This window comes from Rhipicephalus microplus, chromosome 3, assembly GCF_043290135.1.
Source record: "Rhipicephalus microplus isolate Deutch F79 chromosome 3, USDA_Rmic, whole genome shotgun sequence".
Taxonomy (NCBI): Eukaryota; Metazoa; Arthropoda; class Arachnida; order Ixodida; family Ixodidae; genus Rhipicephalus; species Rhipicephalus microplus.
In genome coordinates this window covers 40,324,998-40,342,472 of record NC_134702.1, presented here as the reverse complement: position 1 = coordinate 40,342,472, position 17,475 = coordinate 40,324,998, and the positions used below count along the sequence as shown (strand labels likewise).

At 48.3% G+C, this 17,475-nt stretch overlaps 1 protein-coding gene across 1 annotated transcript; it reads right to left on the bottom strand.

Annotated features, from left to right (window-relative positions):
* Nucleotides 1-687: 687 nt before the first annotated feature.
* On the bottom strand, nt 688-17,211 carry LOC142802784 (uncharacterized). The gene is made up of 7 exons (XM_075887825.1): nt 16,930-17,211; nt 14,504-14,598; nt 8,033-8,147; nt 4,331-4,335; nt 3,966-4,212; nt 2,517-2,636; nt 688-1,142 (listed from the first exon to the last, which is right to left on the bottom strand). The coding sequence occupies exons 1-7, from the start codon at nt 17,209-17,211 to the stop codon at nt 993-995; spliced, it is 1,014 nt and encodes a 337-aa protein (XP_075743940.1). The 3' UTR covers nt 688-992.
* Nucleotides 17,212-17,475: the final 264 nt, after the last annotated feature.

Genomic DNA, 17,475 nt, shown 5'->3' with positions numbered 1-17,475 from the left:
CTATCCAAAGAACGAATTTCAAGTTGGAGATCATAGTTATATATCTTCATTGTAAAAACTTTATTCAACAGTTGAAGCTCGTAATCTGTAGTTCAGGTCATCATCCACTGTTTTTTTTTCTCGATATTTTCTTAGCGCCGATTGGTTCGTCACTCTCAGCTCGTACGGCTGCTGCATGCTTCTGCGATACATGATGTAAATGCCGCCATTGCAGACTGACAGTATTAAAACGCGACAGGCATGTACGGTGGACAATGTGCCCGCAGAAGTGTCGATGATGTACTCTTTCATCCTTCGTACGCCTTCATGTACGATGGAAACGCGAGAAACATTTAGCGAAGCACTTCAACCAACGCAGAACTTGTGCACACGAACCGTGCCCCCATTTCATATTGTTACGAGTAACTTGTTTAATGATCTATTTACAGCGCACAGAACTCGACGAGCAAGATGGCGCCAGACCAGCATCAAACGAAAACTCACTTCGTCCTCCTCTTTCATGCAGCCGTGTTTAGTGGCTGTTATGTATCAATATTGCTGCTCATGGAGTGCGTATAATGGTGAAGAAATGGTGGGGATGATGGTGAGCATGATGCAAGCTTTTCTGATGAGGAAGACGTGTTCACGTCGACTTTTTGTCACCAAAAAAAAAAAAAAACGCTCCAGAAGCTTTCACGATGACACAGACGTGTTCACAAACATGTACACGTCGACTTTCTGTCACCAAAAAAAAATTCTCCAGAAGTTTTCATGATGACAAAGACGTGTTCACAAACATGTACACGTCGACTTTTTGAAAAGCAGCAAAAAAAGTGCGGGCGTGTTTGCGTGGTGCGCGGGTGTGTGGTAGAACTAAAACGTAACGAGAAGCGAAACTCAACAATCAATCGTGCTATAATAAACGCTAAAGCTAAAGAATATCGACATAATAAATCAGGAACAAAAGACGGGGATGTGGAGGCGATTATAGAGAGGGCGACGGCGCCTCCGCTCTACGTCGCGGTCCCATTGATGACCAGGCGCTGCAGCCTGCGAAGGACGGGTGCCGGACCGACACCGCACGACTGCCGGTGGTCGTCCAGCTCGACGTGGTACACGGCAACGCACATGCGTGGTTCCTCCCGCTGCCGGGCGAGTAAGGCCTGCGCGCGGAAATATTGGCACCGTGGTTGAACGGTCCGACCAGTCTTCGTGTTGATGTGGACGAAAAGTTATTAACGACATTCATGTCATCCTCAATCGCCACATTTGCATGCCGCATTACCACCACCACTTTAGGTGCAATCGATTGGTGACGCGTTCTATAGAGCGTTTAAAGCACTTTAGAGCGCTTCAGAACGCTTTGACTGATCGTTTCATAGCCGGCTGATCGAAGGCGAGCGTCAGAAGCCCGTTGGAGAGGTTCATGTTCGGAGGTGCCCCAACCTCCGAAACGCAAGAGCTCAGCAATAAACGACAGAACCTGTACCTGTAGAATATTTGTAGAGATCGACACATACGGGGTCGTTCTGAGCGCTAACCGATGCGAGTGTATATCTAAAGCGCTTTTTTCGTCGTGAAACTTCTCTGTATACGACAGAATTTTCATATACGTGAAGACAAGCTAGTGCCAATTTCGCGTACTTGTTTATTTCTGAGAATATTACTTCAAAGGAAAAATGGCGATATCATCTATGCTTCAAAAGGTGTTACGAGCATAGGCATGCGCACGAAATGGGAAACGTGCAGGAGGGCGCCCCCCCCCCCCCCCCTAGTTAAGAAGGGAGGGGAAACCTTCGCCCCCCCCCCCCACCTTGAAAGAGAACCTTACGAACGCCTATAATACGACAAGGATATTTCGAGAGCTATCTCTGAGGTCGAGTCTGCATATAAAACCGCTTGAATGTGTAGCCTATAGCATTAGTAGTACTTTGAACGCACCATGACCTGAATGATATAAATGATCATGCTTTCATGGGGTCGCAACGTCGACGAAAGGGCTGTATACGTCCAAGACGAAACTGTTCGTTTGGTAGAACTTGTGGCCGGTAAAGTGAAGGTCACATTACAGCCATACACACTGACACTGATAGCAGCGAACAAAGCATCGGCCATTGATCAACTGACAAGCGGCGAAACACGTTGGAATTTATAAATGTGACGTCGAATATTCCAACTTTTATCACTGGTCTTCACGCAAGCTCTGGAATAATCTCGAGTGTTTGCGTCTTGCGCACGGTCTTAACAGAACGATCTACAATAATCGCGAACTTTCTCATTAACAATGAGGAGCAGTTCGCGCTGGGCATTACTGACGGGCTTTGCGGGTGAAAACCGAATGAAACAAAGGTGAAAATAATTATTCGAGTGCAAATACTGAGACGGATGACATGGCATGCATGGGCCGCCCTGCAGTTGATCCGGCTACCATGGCTTTTAGCCAATATGCGGCAACTAATACCCATATGGGCTTAGTTCGAAGCATACAGAGAGGATCACACATCAGCCCACACTGCGGATAAAACGTCTTCGGTTACCTTGCGCGCCAGTGACCAGTCGTCGTCGAAGGCTACCCAGGTGTGTTTCGTGTGCTCCATGGCGTAGAACGACAGCGTGCGCAGATCTTCGAAGTGCCGAACCGGGAACCTTTCGCAAACCTGGACGCAATAGACAAAGCACATTCATCGCTTTAGTGTATGAAGCGTATGGACGTCGAATCTCCAATGCGCACGGAGTGACTACGCCTAATAGGCCTGGCTGAGAGGGTTTATAAACGGCGACAAGCTTAGAGGAAGCTAGTGATCAGTGTAGACAGAAGTATGTGTCATGGCGCAGCTAGAACGACTGTGAGTAATTCATGAGGAATATTTTCTCCATCAACTTATCTTCACCTAGCTATGAAGCGCTTTTGCGTTCTCATTTGTTCAATCCTAATTCCTATCATCACCGTAATATATCGCGGACAACTTTTCTTGGCAACGCAATGAATGCTTCTGAGCCAAGTCGCACGTATCCTGCCGCCAATGAATGTATAGTCCTACGATTGAGCGTTTACTATCTACATTAGATATAATGAATACTGCCTTTATTTTTTTTTCATGTAGCTCTCTTACAAAGGAGGCAGCTCACGGCAGTAAGATATTTATTCGTCGACCAGTTTAATTTATTCGTCGTCAGTTCAAACTTTCAAACGCGAGAGGAAGCCGAACATTTTACGCGTACCTCGAATACCAAGCGGCATCTGCATGCGTCAGTATGAAACGCTTGTCGCACACAGCCATCACTTTCCATAGCTGTACTGAACGCGTGACCCTACATCGCGCATTAGTACATATGCAAAAGCCTCGCCCCTTTAGCCTTCCTTTCATTGCAAAGGAAAGTTGTCCGCGAGTATAGCACAGTTTCAAAACAAATGTGGGGTTCTGTTATTCTATAATAATAACTGTTAGTGTTTCACGTCCCAAAACCACTATATGATTGGGAGAGACTTCGTGTTGGAGCGTTCCATCAATTTCGACAACATAGGGTTCTTTACCGTGCCCTTAAATCTAAACACACAGGCCTCTAAGACTACGCCTCCAGGAAATTTTTGGTGCTCCTCCACCACGGCGTCTGTTGGGGCGTTGAACCCTTGAACCCACATATCAATCAATATTCTGCCTCCATGGAAAGGTGGTGCCGGGATCCGATCCCGCGAGTTTGACGTCAGCGCTCGACCACTCTGGGCGGGTGTGATGCTCTTATGAACACTGCCATTTCGTCTTACACCGTACAAGTTTTGTCAGCGCTGTGCTTGGCGCAGATGACGTCTGTGGCCCTTACAATTGCCTCAAAACTCCAACAAGGCGAAATTTGAAAGTGTCGGGGCAACCTGAATGGCACATTTACTGCTCTTTCGGGTGGTAGAGTGATTCGGGTACAGTTCCACGTATTTAAGGCTGCCAATAACATCGATGACGCCGTGTATGCAGAGCGACAAGGCTCACCTCGGAGAGGGAGATCTCTTGAGGTCCCGTCTGCGCGTCGTCTCCGAAGCTGAGTCCCATGTGGTAGCGGTAGAGGAGACCTCCCAGAGCAAAGCTCAAGCACCATTCCTGACCGTCCAGCGGCTTGCGCAGACGAGCGATCTTCTCCAGCTCTTGTAGCTGTGGACATTGGCGAGAAATTACATGTACTGCATCACTGGCGTAGCCAGAGGGGTGAGGTGGGGGGAGGTGGCTCAAACAAACACCCCTAGAAAGCATACAATTTGGTGAATTCAAACACACGCATAAACATACTAAAGTGGCAGATTGAAACCCCCTCTCCTACCCCCCCTCCCAAGCCCATAAAAAACCTTCAGGCTACATACCTGGACTGCACGTAACGATAAGCTTTTAGCCATTGGAGTGTACAATTTTGCGAAAGCTTTTCAGCTCTTGAGGACCTTATAATTTCTAGTAAACTAAACTTTTTACTTACTGCGCATTGGTCGTAAACCATTTGGTGACGTCATCATGACGACAAAAAATGTACACCACGACAAGTAAAACGTAAGAAAAATCAATGGTAAGGCAGGGTCCCCCACCTCCCTGTCCAGCTTTTCCCTTGAAGATAAATGCGAAAAAGATACATTTTAGACGTAGTGACGACATAGCTTCGCTAACGACCCCTCGCTACCGTTGTACTTATGAACGTACACAAAAAGAGTGTTCGATCACTTATCTGTGTTTCATAAGCAAATAGAATTGCAGGGCCGTAATTGTGACTCAATATGTTGGGAAAGGGTGCGGCGATGGCGTAGTGGTTAGAGCATCCGCCTCGCATGCAAGAGGTCCGTGGTTCAAATCCCGGTGCCGCGCAGTTCCCAACCGGATTAAAAAAAATCCGCGTGTTGATGGAACTGCATTAAGAGGCCTGGGGTGCGGCCTCACCGGTAACCACCGCCGGGAACGCACTCCCTCACCAGAGAAGGATTGGCCACCCTGGTGCAGTATCTGGCCACTACCTCCCACATGCATACGTCAAATAACTCACGGCCCTCAGTCCCCAGCAGCTGCAAAGCAACTGACCACGGCGGCGGTCAGATCTGCAACGCAGCAGAGGGTGCTAAGAATCTCTGGATCCGGACAGGCCGCCATTGGAACCTGAACTTGGCAACATTTAACGCTAGAACCTTATCTAGTGAGGGAAGTCTAGCTGTACTATTCGAGGAGCTAGAGGAAGTTAAATGGGATATAATAAGGCTCAGTGAGGTTAGGTGGACAGATGAGGCCTATGCTGTGCTACAGAATGGGCACGTTCTTTGCTATCGGGGCTTGGAAGACAGAAGAGAACTGGGAGTGGGGTTCCTAATTCACAGAAACATAGCTGGCAACATAGAGGAATACTATAGCAATAATGAAAGGGTGGTAGGTATTGTAATTAAACTGAATAAAAGATACAAGATTAAGGTAGTACAGGCTTACGCGCCTACATCCAGCCATGATGACGCTTCAGTTGAAAGCTTCTATGAAGACGTGGAATCGGCAATGAGTAAGGTAAAAACACAGTATACTATAGTGATGGGCGACTTTAATGCAAAGGTAGGGAAGAAGCAGGCTGGAGACCAGGCAGTAGGAGATTATGGCATCGGCACTAGAAACGCCAGAGGAGAGCTACTAGTAGAATTCGCAGAACGCAATAATTTGTGGATTTTGAATACCTTCTACCGAAAGCGAGAAAACCGCAAGTGGACATGGAGGAGCCCTAATGGCGAAAATAAGAACGAAATAGACTTTATAATGACTGCACACCCAGGAATCGTGAAGGATGTGGATGTGGTTGGCAAGGTACGATGCAGTGACCATAGAATGGTATGGTCTCGAATTCGCCTAGACTTGAAGAAGGAACGACAGAAACTGATACGCAAGAAGCCAATCAATGAGCTAGCACTGAGAGGGAAAGTACAGTAATTCAGAGTGTCGCTGAAGAACAGGTACTGGGCTCTTAGTGAGGAAACCAACCTTAGCGTAGATACAATGAATGATAATCTGACGAGTATCATTACGGAGTGTGCAGTGGAAGTTGGAGGCACGGTAGTTAGACAGGACACTGGCAAGCTTTCCCAGGAAACGAAGAACTTAATTAAGAAGCGTCAAATCATGAAAGTCTCAAGTACAACAGACAAAATAGAACTGGCAGAGCTTTCGAAGTTGATTAATAGGCGTAAGGTATGCGATGTAAGAAGGTATAACATGGAGAGAATTGAACACGCTCTGAAAAACGGAGGAAGCTTCAAAGCAGTGAAGAGGAAACTTGGAATAGGCAAAAGTAGGATGTATGCACTAAGGGACAAAGAAGGCAAAATAACTACCAATATGAATAGGATAGTTAAAATAGCGGAGGAGTTTTACAGAGATCTGTACAGTAGCCGAGACAACCACGACCTTAATACTATAAGACCTAGCAGTAACCCAGACGACACCCCACCAGAAATGATAGAAGTCAGAAAAGCTTTGGAAAGCATGCAAAGAGGCAAAGCTGCTGGTGAGGATCAGGTAACATCAGATCTGCTGAAAGATGGAGGACAGATTGTGTTAGAAAAACTAGCCACCCTGTTTACGAGGTGTCTCCTGACGGGAAGGGTACCAGAGTCTTGGAAGAACGCTAACATCATCTTAATACATAAGAAAAGAGATGACAAGGACTTGAAGAATTACAGGCCGATCAGCTTGCTCTCTGTAGTATACAAGCTATTTACAAAGGTAATTGCTAACAGAGTAAAGAAAACATTAGAGTTCAATTAACCAAAGGAACAAGCAGGATTTAGAACAGGCTACTCAACAATTGACCACATTTATACTATTAATCAGGTAATAGAGAAATGCTCAGAGTATAACCAACCACTATACATAGCCTTCATAGATTACGAGAAGGCGTTTGATTCAGTAGAAATATCAGCCGTCATGCAGACACTGCGGAATCAGGGCGTAGATGAAGTGTATATAAACATTCTGGAAGAAATCTACAGGGGATCAACTGCTACCATAGTGCTTCATAAAGAAAGCAACAGAATACCAATCAAGAAGGGTGTAAGGCAGGGGGACACAATCTCCCCAATGCTATTTACCACGTGCTTACAGGAGGTTTTCAGAAGCCTAGAATGGGAACAGTTAGGGATAAGAGTTAATGGAGAATACCTTAGTAACTTGCGCTTCGCCGATGACATTGCAATGCTGAGTAACTCAGGGGACGAATTGCAACTCATGATTACGGAGTTAGACAAGGAGAGCAGAAAGGTGGGTCTTAAAATTAATATGCAGAAAACTAAAGTAATGTACAACAACCTCGGAAAGGAGCAGCGCTTCGAGATAGGTAATAGTGCACTTGAAGTTGTAAATGACTATGTCTACTTAGGGCAGGTAATAACCGCAGAGCCTAACCACGAGATTGAAGTAACTAGAAGAATAAGAATGGGGTGGGGCACATTCGGCAAGCACTCTCAAATTATGACAGGTAGATTGCCACTATTCCTCAAGAGGAAGGTATATAACAGCTGTATCTTGCCGGTACTTAGCTACGGAGCAGAAACCTGGAGACTTACAAAGAGGGTTCAGCTTAAATTGAGGACGACGCAGCGAGCAATGGAAAGAAAAATGGTAGGTGTAACCTTAAGAGACAAGAAGAGAGCAGAGTGGATTGGGGGACAAACGGGGGTTAAGGATATCATAGTTGAAATAAAGAAAAGGAAATGGACATGGGCCGGGCATGTAGCGCGTAGACAGGATAACCGCTGGTCATTAAGGGTAACTAACTGGATTCCCAGAGAAGGGAAGCGGGTTAGGGGGAGACAGAAGGTTAGGTGGGCAGATGAGATTAAGAAGTTTGCGGGTATAAATTGGCAGCAGCAAGCACAGGACCGGGTTAACTGGCGGAACATGGGAGAGGCCTTTGTCCTGCAGTGGACGTAGTCAGGCTGATGATAATAATAATAATAATAATAATATGTTGGGAAAAGATAGACATGTTGGCATGATGCCTATTTTGAACCCCCCCTCCCACTTTTCTTTTTCACAAGCATATATGTTCCTACCAGAAAGATCTCAGCCATGTCGGCGCCGATGTAGCGCCGGTACGGGTTAGGCGCCCTCAGCACCCGGGTGCTGAGCTCGTGGTTCTCGGTGCGGAACACCACCAGGTCGGGGCAGCTGCGCAAGTTGGATAAGACTCGCAATTCAGTACAGAGAACGCTTGTAGAACAAAGAGCTACACTGAGGTTAGGCCCGACAAGTCTTTGCAGCCTTGAGTTAATCACCAAAGTACATGCTCCGATATTGCTTACAAGATATCTATATCACCTGCCGCGGTGGTATAGTAGTGGTTAACGTGCTGGACGGCTGAGCAGTCGAACCCCGGCTAAATCCAGTCCGAATCTCAGCCGTGGCGACCGCATTTTATATATATGGAGGCAGGAAGGTTTGAGGCCCGCGTGCTTATATATATTTAGGTGCACGTTAAGGAACCCAAGGTGGATGAAATTTCCGGAGCCCTTCACTACGGCATCTCTGTTAATCCGATGTTAGGTTCGGTGTTTTGGGACGTTAAACCCCAACAACAACAACAACAACAACAACAACAACAACAACAACAACAACAACAACAACAACAACAACAACAACAATTATTATTATTATTATTATTATTATTATTATTATTATTATTATTATTATTATTATTATTATTATTATTATTATTATTATTATTGATTTATATAGGCATTCATTAACTCTCGACCGCACTAATACTACTCTTCGCGAGGTTTTTGGAATATACTGTGCCCTTCTGTTCATAAGCGTGCACAGGGCTCCTCTTTATGGGAGGGGGACGGTTCATTGCAGCGCCCTTCCTATATTAATTCAATGTATGGGGCCTACTTTGTGTCCCCCCCCCTTGGTGACTAGTATGAAGGGTAGAAAAGCTCCCCCCCCCCCTTACCTTTCCCCGAGTGCACGCCTATACTTCTGTTCCCCTCTGTGCGTCTCATATTGTTGCGAATGTATTTACTACTTTAGAGTAGAAAAGTACTCCAGCAGTCAAGATGGCAGCCGTTGTGTATTTCGAACAGCCCAAAAACGTCGTCGTCTTCTTCTTCGCACCGCCCGCATAGCTGCATAGCCGCGAACCCGCAACATCGACCTCCGGCGGCGAAAAGCGCCGACCCGGCGCTTGTTAGCAGGTGTTGGACGAGATGTACGGCTTGAGGCGAGCGACGTGGACGATGTCGGAAGATGTGGAAGGTATCGAAGGGTTTAGAGGTGCTATTTCATAGGTAACATCAGTTACCTGCCGTAGCACACGATAAGGTCCGGAATACTTGGGTAGAAGCTTTTCAGCCAGACCAACATGTCGCGACGGAGTCCACAGAAGAACGAGGTCACCTGGACTAAAGTGGACGTCCCGATGGTGGCTGTCATAGCTACGTTTCTGACGGAGCTGCGAGTCCGAAAGGCGCTGGTGGGCAATCTGACGGGCTTTCTCCGCGGTGCTAATAGCGCGGCGAGCATATGCTGTGGACAGGTCGGTAGGGTTGGGTACAAGCGTGTCGAACGGCAATGTCGGGTCTCTTCCATACAAAAGGTAAAAGGGAGAATATCCAGCAGTGTCGTGGCGTGAGCTATTGTAAGCGAAAGTGACAAAGGGTAGGGCAATGTCCCAGTCACGATGATCCGTCGACACGTACATGGCGAGCATGTCAGTGAGTGTGCGATTCAGACGTTCTGTGAGGCCGTTTGTTTGAGGATGGTAGGCCGTCGTAAGCTTGTGCTTGGTTGCACAAGAACGAAGTAGATCGTCAATTACCTTAGATAAAAAGTAGCGACCGCGATCGGTGACCAGTTGACGAGGAGCACCATGATGTAAGATGACGTCTTGAATCAAAAAGTCGGCGACATCTGTAGCGCAGCTGCTTGGAAGAGGTCTCGTAATTGCGAAACGGGTCGAGTAATCTATGGCGACGGCGACCCACCTGTTACCGTCGGTAGAAAGAGGGAAAGGGCCCAGCAGGTCGAGGCCGACACGATAGAAAGGCTCGGCAGGTACGTCGATCGGTTGAAGGAGCCCGGCGGGGTGTACCGCTGGCCTTTTGCGGCGTTGGCACGACTCACAAGACCTAACATAACGTTGTACAGAACGGTAGAGGCCGGGCCAGAAAAAGCGTCGGCGGACACGGTCGTACGTTCTGGCAACACCAAGGTGGCCAGCCGTTGGTACATCATGTAGTTGCTGAAGTACGGTCGAGTGCAAATGAGTGGGTATTACGAGTAGTAGTTCGTTTCCCACATGGTGCATGTTGCGGCGGTATAAAATGCCGTCTATGACAACGAACATGCGAAGCGAATTGTCTGTACAGCCTGTGTTCAGGCGGTCGATTAGCTCGCGTAGGGACGCGTCACGCCGTTGCTCACATCCTATGTTGCCGAAAGCAGAGAGCGAGGAAATACAGATGGACGCGTCGTCGGTTACTAGATCTGGAGCGTCAACGGGGTACCGAGAGAGGCAGTCGGCGTCTTGGTGTAAACGGCCAGACTTGTAAACCACTGTGTATGTGAATTCCTGGAGGCGCAGAGCCCAACGAGCAAGGCGCCCCGTTGGATCTTTGAGGGCTGAAAGCCAGCATAGAGCGTGATGGTCAGTGGTAACTGTGAAAGGCCGGCCATATAAATAGGGGCGGAATTTACCAACTGCCCATACAAGCGCCAGGCACTCGCGTTCCGTAATAGAGTAATTGCGTTCGGCAGGAGAAAGGAGCCGGCTGGCATACGCAAGAACTCGATCGTGACCGGATTGACGCTGGGCTAAAACCGCGCCAATACCGTAGCCACTAGCATCAGTGCGGACCTCGGTTGGAGCAGACGGGTCGAAGTGGGCGAGAATCGGTGGCGTGGTCAGAAGTGTTATGAGCTGGGAAAAGGCCGTGCCTTGATCAGGACCCCACTCAAATGGTACATCTTTCTTCAAAAGATCAGTGAGGGGGCGTGCGACCTCTGCGAAGTTTCTGACAAATCGTCGGAAATATGAGCATAGGCCCACAAAACTTCGAACGTCCTTGACACAAGTCGGTACAGGAAAATCCAGGACAGCTCGGACTTTGTCGGGATCGGGGCGGATGCCGGAGGAGTCAACGAGATGCCCTAGAATAGTAACTTGGCGATGCCCAAAATGGCATTTCGAGGAATTAAGTTGGAGCCCAGCCTCTCGAAATACTGAAAGAATTGAGGAAAGGCGCTCGAGGTGAGACTTAAAGGTTGGGGCAAACACAATCACGTCGTCCAGATAACACAGGCAGATAGACCATTTAAAGCTGCGCAAAAGCGTGTCCATCATCCGCTCGAACGTTGCCGGCGCATTGCACAAGCCAAACGGCATTACCTTGAATTGGTAGAGACCGTCAGGCGTTACAAAGGCGGTCTTCTCCCGGTCGAGGTCGTCCACGGCGATCTGCCAGTAACCGGAGCGTAAGTCTATCGAAGAAAAATAGGTTGCGCCATGAAGGCAGTCCAGGGCATCATCAATACGAGGAAGCGGGTAGACATCCCTTTTGGTGACCTTGTTTAAATGCCGATAGTCCACGCAGAAACGCCAGGTATTGTCCTTCTTTTTAACTAAGACTACAGGGGACGCCCACGGACTCGATGAGGGCTCTATGATGCCTTTTGTGAGCATCTTATTCACCTCCTGTTGGATAACTTGGCGTTCTGATGGTGACACTCGATAGGGACGCCTGTGAATTGGAGCTGCATCACCGGTATTAATGCGATGTTTGACTTGCGATGTTTGACTTATGGGCCTACCGTCAAAGTCAAATATGTCCGAATAGCTCGTGAGAAGATCAGTGAGGTCTTTGACCTGAGACGGCAAGAGGTCTGAGGCAATCATCTTAGTTACATTGTTGAGCCGTGTAGATTTGGCTGCGTCGGTGCTATGCAGGTTCGGCGAGGCGACTGTGGCCAGTTCACGTGACACTGATGAGATCTGGCACTCGTGTGACGGTGAAAGAGTGGCGAGAACAATGCCTTGTGGTAGGATTTGAGGGCTGAGTCCGAAGTTCAGAAGAGGAAGGCACGTCTTGTTCGCGGTGACAGTTAATATGGTGTACGGGGAGGAAACGTTGCGGGCCAATAAAACACCGGGAGAGGGAAAGACCACGTAATCCCCATCCGGAACACTGGGATATGGTTCAACTATGACACAAGTTAGGGCTTGGGGTGGGAGGCGAACAAACTCAGCGCACGAAAGCTTGTTCTGTACCATCTTCGACTCTTCGGTGGCCGCAGGCAAGTCAAGTTGCACGACGCCGGCTGAGCAGTCAATTACAGCGGAGTGGTCGGACAAAAAATCGAGTCCAAGGATGACGTCATGTGGACAGTGAGCGAGAACATGGAATAGAACGGACGTCTGGCGGTCGGCGAATCTCACACGCGCGGTGCACATTCCGAGCACAGCCGGGGTCGCTCCACTAGCGACACGTACAAATAGGGACTCTGGCGGCGTAAGGACCTTGTTTAATCGTGCACGGAGGTCAGAGCTCAGAATTGAAATATGTGCGCCGGTGTCAATAAGGGCAGTAACAGGAAGGCCATCCACTTCTACATCAAGCAGGTTCTTGTCCGTAGTCAAGGTCAGCAGAGGGTTTTCAGGTCGGGAGTCCAATGCAGCGTCACCTCCGGGAGCTGCATTGCTCAGTTTTCCGAAGAAGGGCGTCCACTAGGGTGGGGCGACGAATAGCGGCGGTGCTGAGGTGACCTGGAGCGACGGTCATGCGGGGACGGCGAACGGCTGGACCGGCGGACTGGTGTCGCAGGAGTGCCATTGTACGGTCCATCGTCACGAGCGCTGTACTGCAGGGGCCGGTGGTTGTCGTCACGTCGATAGCCAGGAAACGACCGAGGTGGATACGTGCGGAAACGACAGTAGCGGGAGATGTGTCCTACACCATGACAATGAAAACATATAGGCTTGTCGTCCTGTGTCCTCCACTGAGCAGGATCACGATAGCGGCGGAATCTTTCTGGTGCAGGAGAAGGCGCTATGGTACTGACCCGAGGTTCCGTCAACGAACACACAGGCTGCAGCCCAACGTTTGCCAGCTCCTCTCTCACGACCTGTTGGATCAACGAGATCGTTGGTCGATCATCAGATGGGCGGGTCAGAAAAGACGGAGACGCGGCCTCGATTTCTCTACGAACGATGCGAACCACACTTTCGTTGTTATGTGGTTGACTGCATGGCGGCTGAAGGTCCTCGCAAGATGACGTAGCGGCCGTGTTCGGAAGTCGCAAGAAATTCTTGGCGACCCGGCGACTCTTCAGCTCTTCGAATCGGCGGCACTCTTTGATGATGTCATCAATGGTGGAACAGTCTTTGGAAACCAGTATGTTAAAAGCATCATCTGCAATGCCTTTAAGTAAATGGCTTACTTTGTCTTCCTCGGACATGTTGGGGTCGGCACGATGGCAAAGGGCGAGAACGTCAAGGATGTAGGTGACATATGATTCGGTCGTAGTTTGTGCCCGACCAGAGAGTTCTTTAGAAGCGGCCCGCTGGCGTCCGACGGCCTTACCAAACAGGTCACGAAGCTTCTGTTTGCAAGTATCCCAGCTGGTTATGTCCGCTTCATGAGCCTCGAACCACGCGCCAGCTGTTCCGCAGAGATAGAAGCCAACGTTGGCGAGCATCATCGTAGGGTCCCACCGGTACACTGCTGCAAACCGCTCGAACTTCGGAATCCAGTCGTCAACGTCAACATGGTCGGTGCCGCAGAAGTTGCCAGGGTCGCGCGGTTGCGTCAATACGACCGGCTGTACAGGCTGCGCCGGAGTCGCGGCTGAAACAGGAGCGGCAGAATTGGTTTCTGTTGCCATGGTCGGGCAGTCGAGAACACGTCCGCTTCGAAGTTCCGTCTTGCGTCGTACCCAGCACCTCCACCAAAATGTTGCGAATGTATTTACTACTTTAGAGTAGAAAAGTACTCCAGCAGTCAAGATGGCAGCCGTTGTGTATTTCGAACAGCCCAAAAACGTCGTCGTCTTCTTCTTCGCACCGCCCGCATAGCTGCATAGCCGCGAACCCGCAACAATATTAATATCGTTTTCGCTCGTAATATCCCAGCCATTACCATTTTTGGCTGTTCATCTCTCTCTTTCTTGAAATTATTCTATTATATTGTCAAAAGAAAAAAAAAACACCTCGGCTCCGGTAGCGTTGACGTCCTGACGCAGCGCACGAAAGTGCCCTTTCGCGCTGCGTGTTGCGTGAAGTCTGTATAGTTTCGTGAACGCTCTGTGTTCACCACCAGAGCAAAATAAGGCTGGCTAATGCTTCCAAGAACTGTGCCAGACGCGGATATCCCCCCCAAAAGTGCTCTTCGCAACCTACGCTTTGGGCACAGTTCTGTGCACTCCAGTGGATGTATATATAATTCAATACGCCTCATAACCAGTGTCATTATTTATCGTAATTCAATTACTCTAATCTCACGCTAACGAAGCAGTGGGGGCGTACTTACTCGACCAGTCTCTCCATGTTGTTGTTGTTGGCCAGAAAGGTGCCGTAACGGAGTCGCAGGAACATGATGGCATCTGGGTCGTTCGCCTTCAATTCCTATTGAAAAAAAAAAAAAGGTGATTACTCGAATCAAAAGGATGTATAGGGCCCGATGCAACGCCTCTCAATTATCTATATCGCATCACTCACTTGTCAACATGCGCCCTCTTCTTTCTCTGCCTGCCACCGCGCTACTCCTCACTTAGAACAAAAGTTGGTTGTTCTATAGTTGTTGAGGCACCTTGGAAGTATACCGCATTAACGGCTACAACCATGCTTAACTGAGCGTGTTTGTTTTGTCCCCGTTGAAGCCGTTGCGTTGCACACCCTCTAATATTTGAATATGTAGCCTGAATATGTATTTGAATAGATGGACGCATATTCATTCCTTGCTTCTCTACCTCTACAGGCAGTTTACAGTGATAATATACGGTGCTAATCATATATGATGTTTCATATATGTATGTATATGTAATATATGTATGTAGATGAAAAATAACAACCACTTACGTGCTCACGAGACACAAAATTTCTCTGATGTCCTCACTCGCTTGTGTTTCCCCCTCTTCGTTCCTCTGACGTTTGCGGAACCTTATCCAGTTTCGCAATACTTCCGGAATCAGCCCATATTCTACCAAGCAATGGTGTAATTCAATGACGCCGTCTTGTGACTTATAGTTCATTGACCACGTCGTCACTTGGTCGCATGGCATACCGAGGCATTTGTGTTCACGACTCGGCCGGAAGCCCGATTCTCAGACTCCCGAGGTACGAGTCCCGTTCAACGCGATTCATGTTAAGTGCTATGGTTCAGTGTGATCAACTATACTTCTTGTGAAACTTTTCTTCGACAACGGACGAAACAGACAAAAACGGGCGCTCTCCGTTGTCTAAGAAAAAATTGCACAAGGAGTAGTTTATCATGAAGTACCAACTATCTCAAGCCCACACCTTGTTAAGTTCAGTACGAGGCATTAAGGCATTGAGCCAAGAGAGTAAGCCAAGACTCTCGCACGTAAAAAAGGAAGTGGTAGGACAGGAGCTGCAGTGCCGTCTTTCTGTTCTGTGGCTGCTGTTCTGCAGAAACTTGCAGGGGTGTACGGCAATCATTCGGCTAAAACGCCTATACCCCATAAAGTAGACGGAGGGATAGCCGCCGTGGTAGCTCAGTTGATAGAGCATTGGCCACGTTATTCGAAGGTCACAGGTTCGGTTCCTCCCCCGGCAAGTTATCTTTTTCATCCACTTTTATTTCTACACATTTGCATCACGTGTACAACTTGGCCAGAGATCATCCTTCCGCACAAATCTTCCAAGCTGCTGATATCTCAACGGTTTTCAAAACTTACAAGTTTCGCCTTGTTTTTCGCTCTCAGTATGAAATAAAGAACAATATTTCAATGCTTGCAGATTTAGCAGAGTTAGCTGAATACTCTTCTTTGTATCCCTTACGGTTCATGAAAAAGTTTGGAACAAGAGCACCACGCACAAACTACGAGGCCCAGATGCTACGAATAGCTTTGCCTCCTGTATTGAACCTTTTATCGCAAAGTGGTTTTTGCATTTCATCTTCCAGGCCCGCGCTGCATGCTTTCTTCGTGAGATAACTGAAATGGCAGTTTTGTGCTTTTTTTTTGGTGTACTCCTTCTTTCCTGAATTCTATGTACGTGTAGTGTTTTTTCGGTGACTATGCATAAGAATAACGTACGTATATTTTTTGTGCTTTTATTTCCGTATTCCAGTTTCTGTGTACCATCACCACTTGCTGAACTCTAACCGGCTGGGAAGCCTATAGTCAAGCTCGCAGGAGCATTTTCTGCTCATGAATGCCCTCTACACTTGCTAAAGTGGAAATAAATTACATCTAGTAACATACCCTATGCTTTCATTGGTATACTTGTCTGTTAGATCTCATTAATATTGTGTGTAACAGAGAAAGCGAGCCCTACTGATATATCGTACAATTTTCCTTCACAAATGTTCGTTGCATGTGACGTCATCATGACGGCGTCGCGTGGTAACGTCATCGCGTGATTATCTTGGGCACCACTCGCGTTGACGGGTCGATTTGCGCGTTCAAACGAGGATCCTTTCCTGCCCTGCGTTTTCTGGTGTTGCGCTGTAAATAAGTCCACGATGCATCCAAGGTTTTCGCCTTAAAACAGGGACACGTCCCGGCCGGGGTACCTAACTGGATTCCCAGAGAAGGGAAGCGGGTTAGGGGGAGACAGAAGGTTAGGTGGGCAGACGAGATTAAGAAGTTTGCGGGTATAAATTGGCAGCAGCAAGCACAGGACTGGGTTAACTGGCGGAACATGGGAGAGGCCTTTGTCCTGCAGTGGACGTAGTCAGGCTGATGGTGATGACGTCTCGGACGACGTACTCGCCTTGCACGACAGCTGCAGCCTGTAGAGGACGTCCTCGTGGAGTGCGAGGCCCGGCGACAGGCGCACCTCGATGCCGTGCAGGCTGGCGTTGTTGATGAAACGCGCCATGCCGCGGCCGAACCGGTGCCAGCGCACGTGGTCCGGCAGCCGCTCCCACAGCGGTGCAAGCGGCACCGAAGCCAGCAGCTGAGGCACCAGCGAACCGGGACTGCCCAGTTTGCGGAACGACTCGAAGTTGACCGCGTCTGCACGCGATGGTGAGCGCGGAATTACTAGCTCCATGTAACGTAATCTATACTGCGGTGAGTTGAATCTCAAACGCTAAACACACGTTGGAGACGAGTAACTTATTTTACTACGTGACAGTGCCCCATTTCAACTCTCTTCAATGCTACGCATTTTATTCAGTTCACCGCATGCTATTACTGCACTGAGGCAAAGATGAGTTCACGAATCCTACAATACTTTCTTTTTTTTTACTGTAGATGTCGCTGTGGTCCAATTTATCTTGATTTTCTAGGATTTATTTCACCACATCTGCGTTAA

Coding starts and splice junctions, on each gene's coding strand:
- LOC142802784 (XM_075887825.1), bottom strand. CDS start 17,211: ATGGAGCTAGTAATTCCGCGCTCACCATCGCGTGCAGACGCGGTCAAC. Junction 14,599..16,929: donor GGCTGCAGCTGTCGTGCAAG/GCGAGTACGTCG, acceptor TTTTTTCAATAG/GAATTGAAGGCGAACGACCC. Junction 8,148..14,503: donor AACATGGAGAGACTGGTCGA/GTAAGTACGCCC, acceptor CAACTTGCGCAG/CTGCCCCGACCTGGTGGTGT.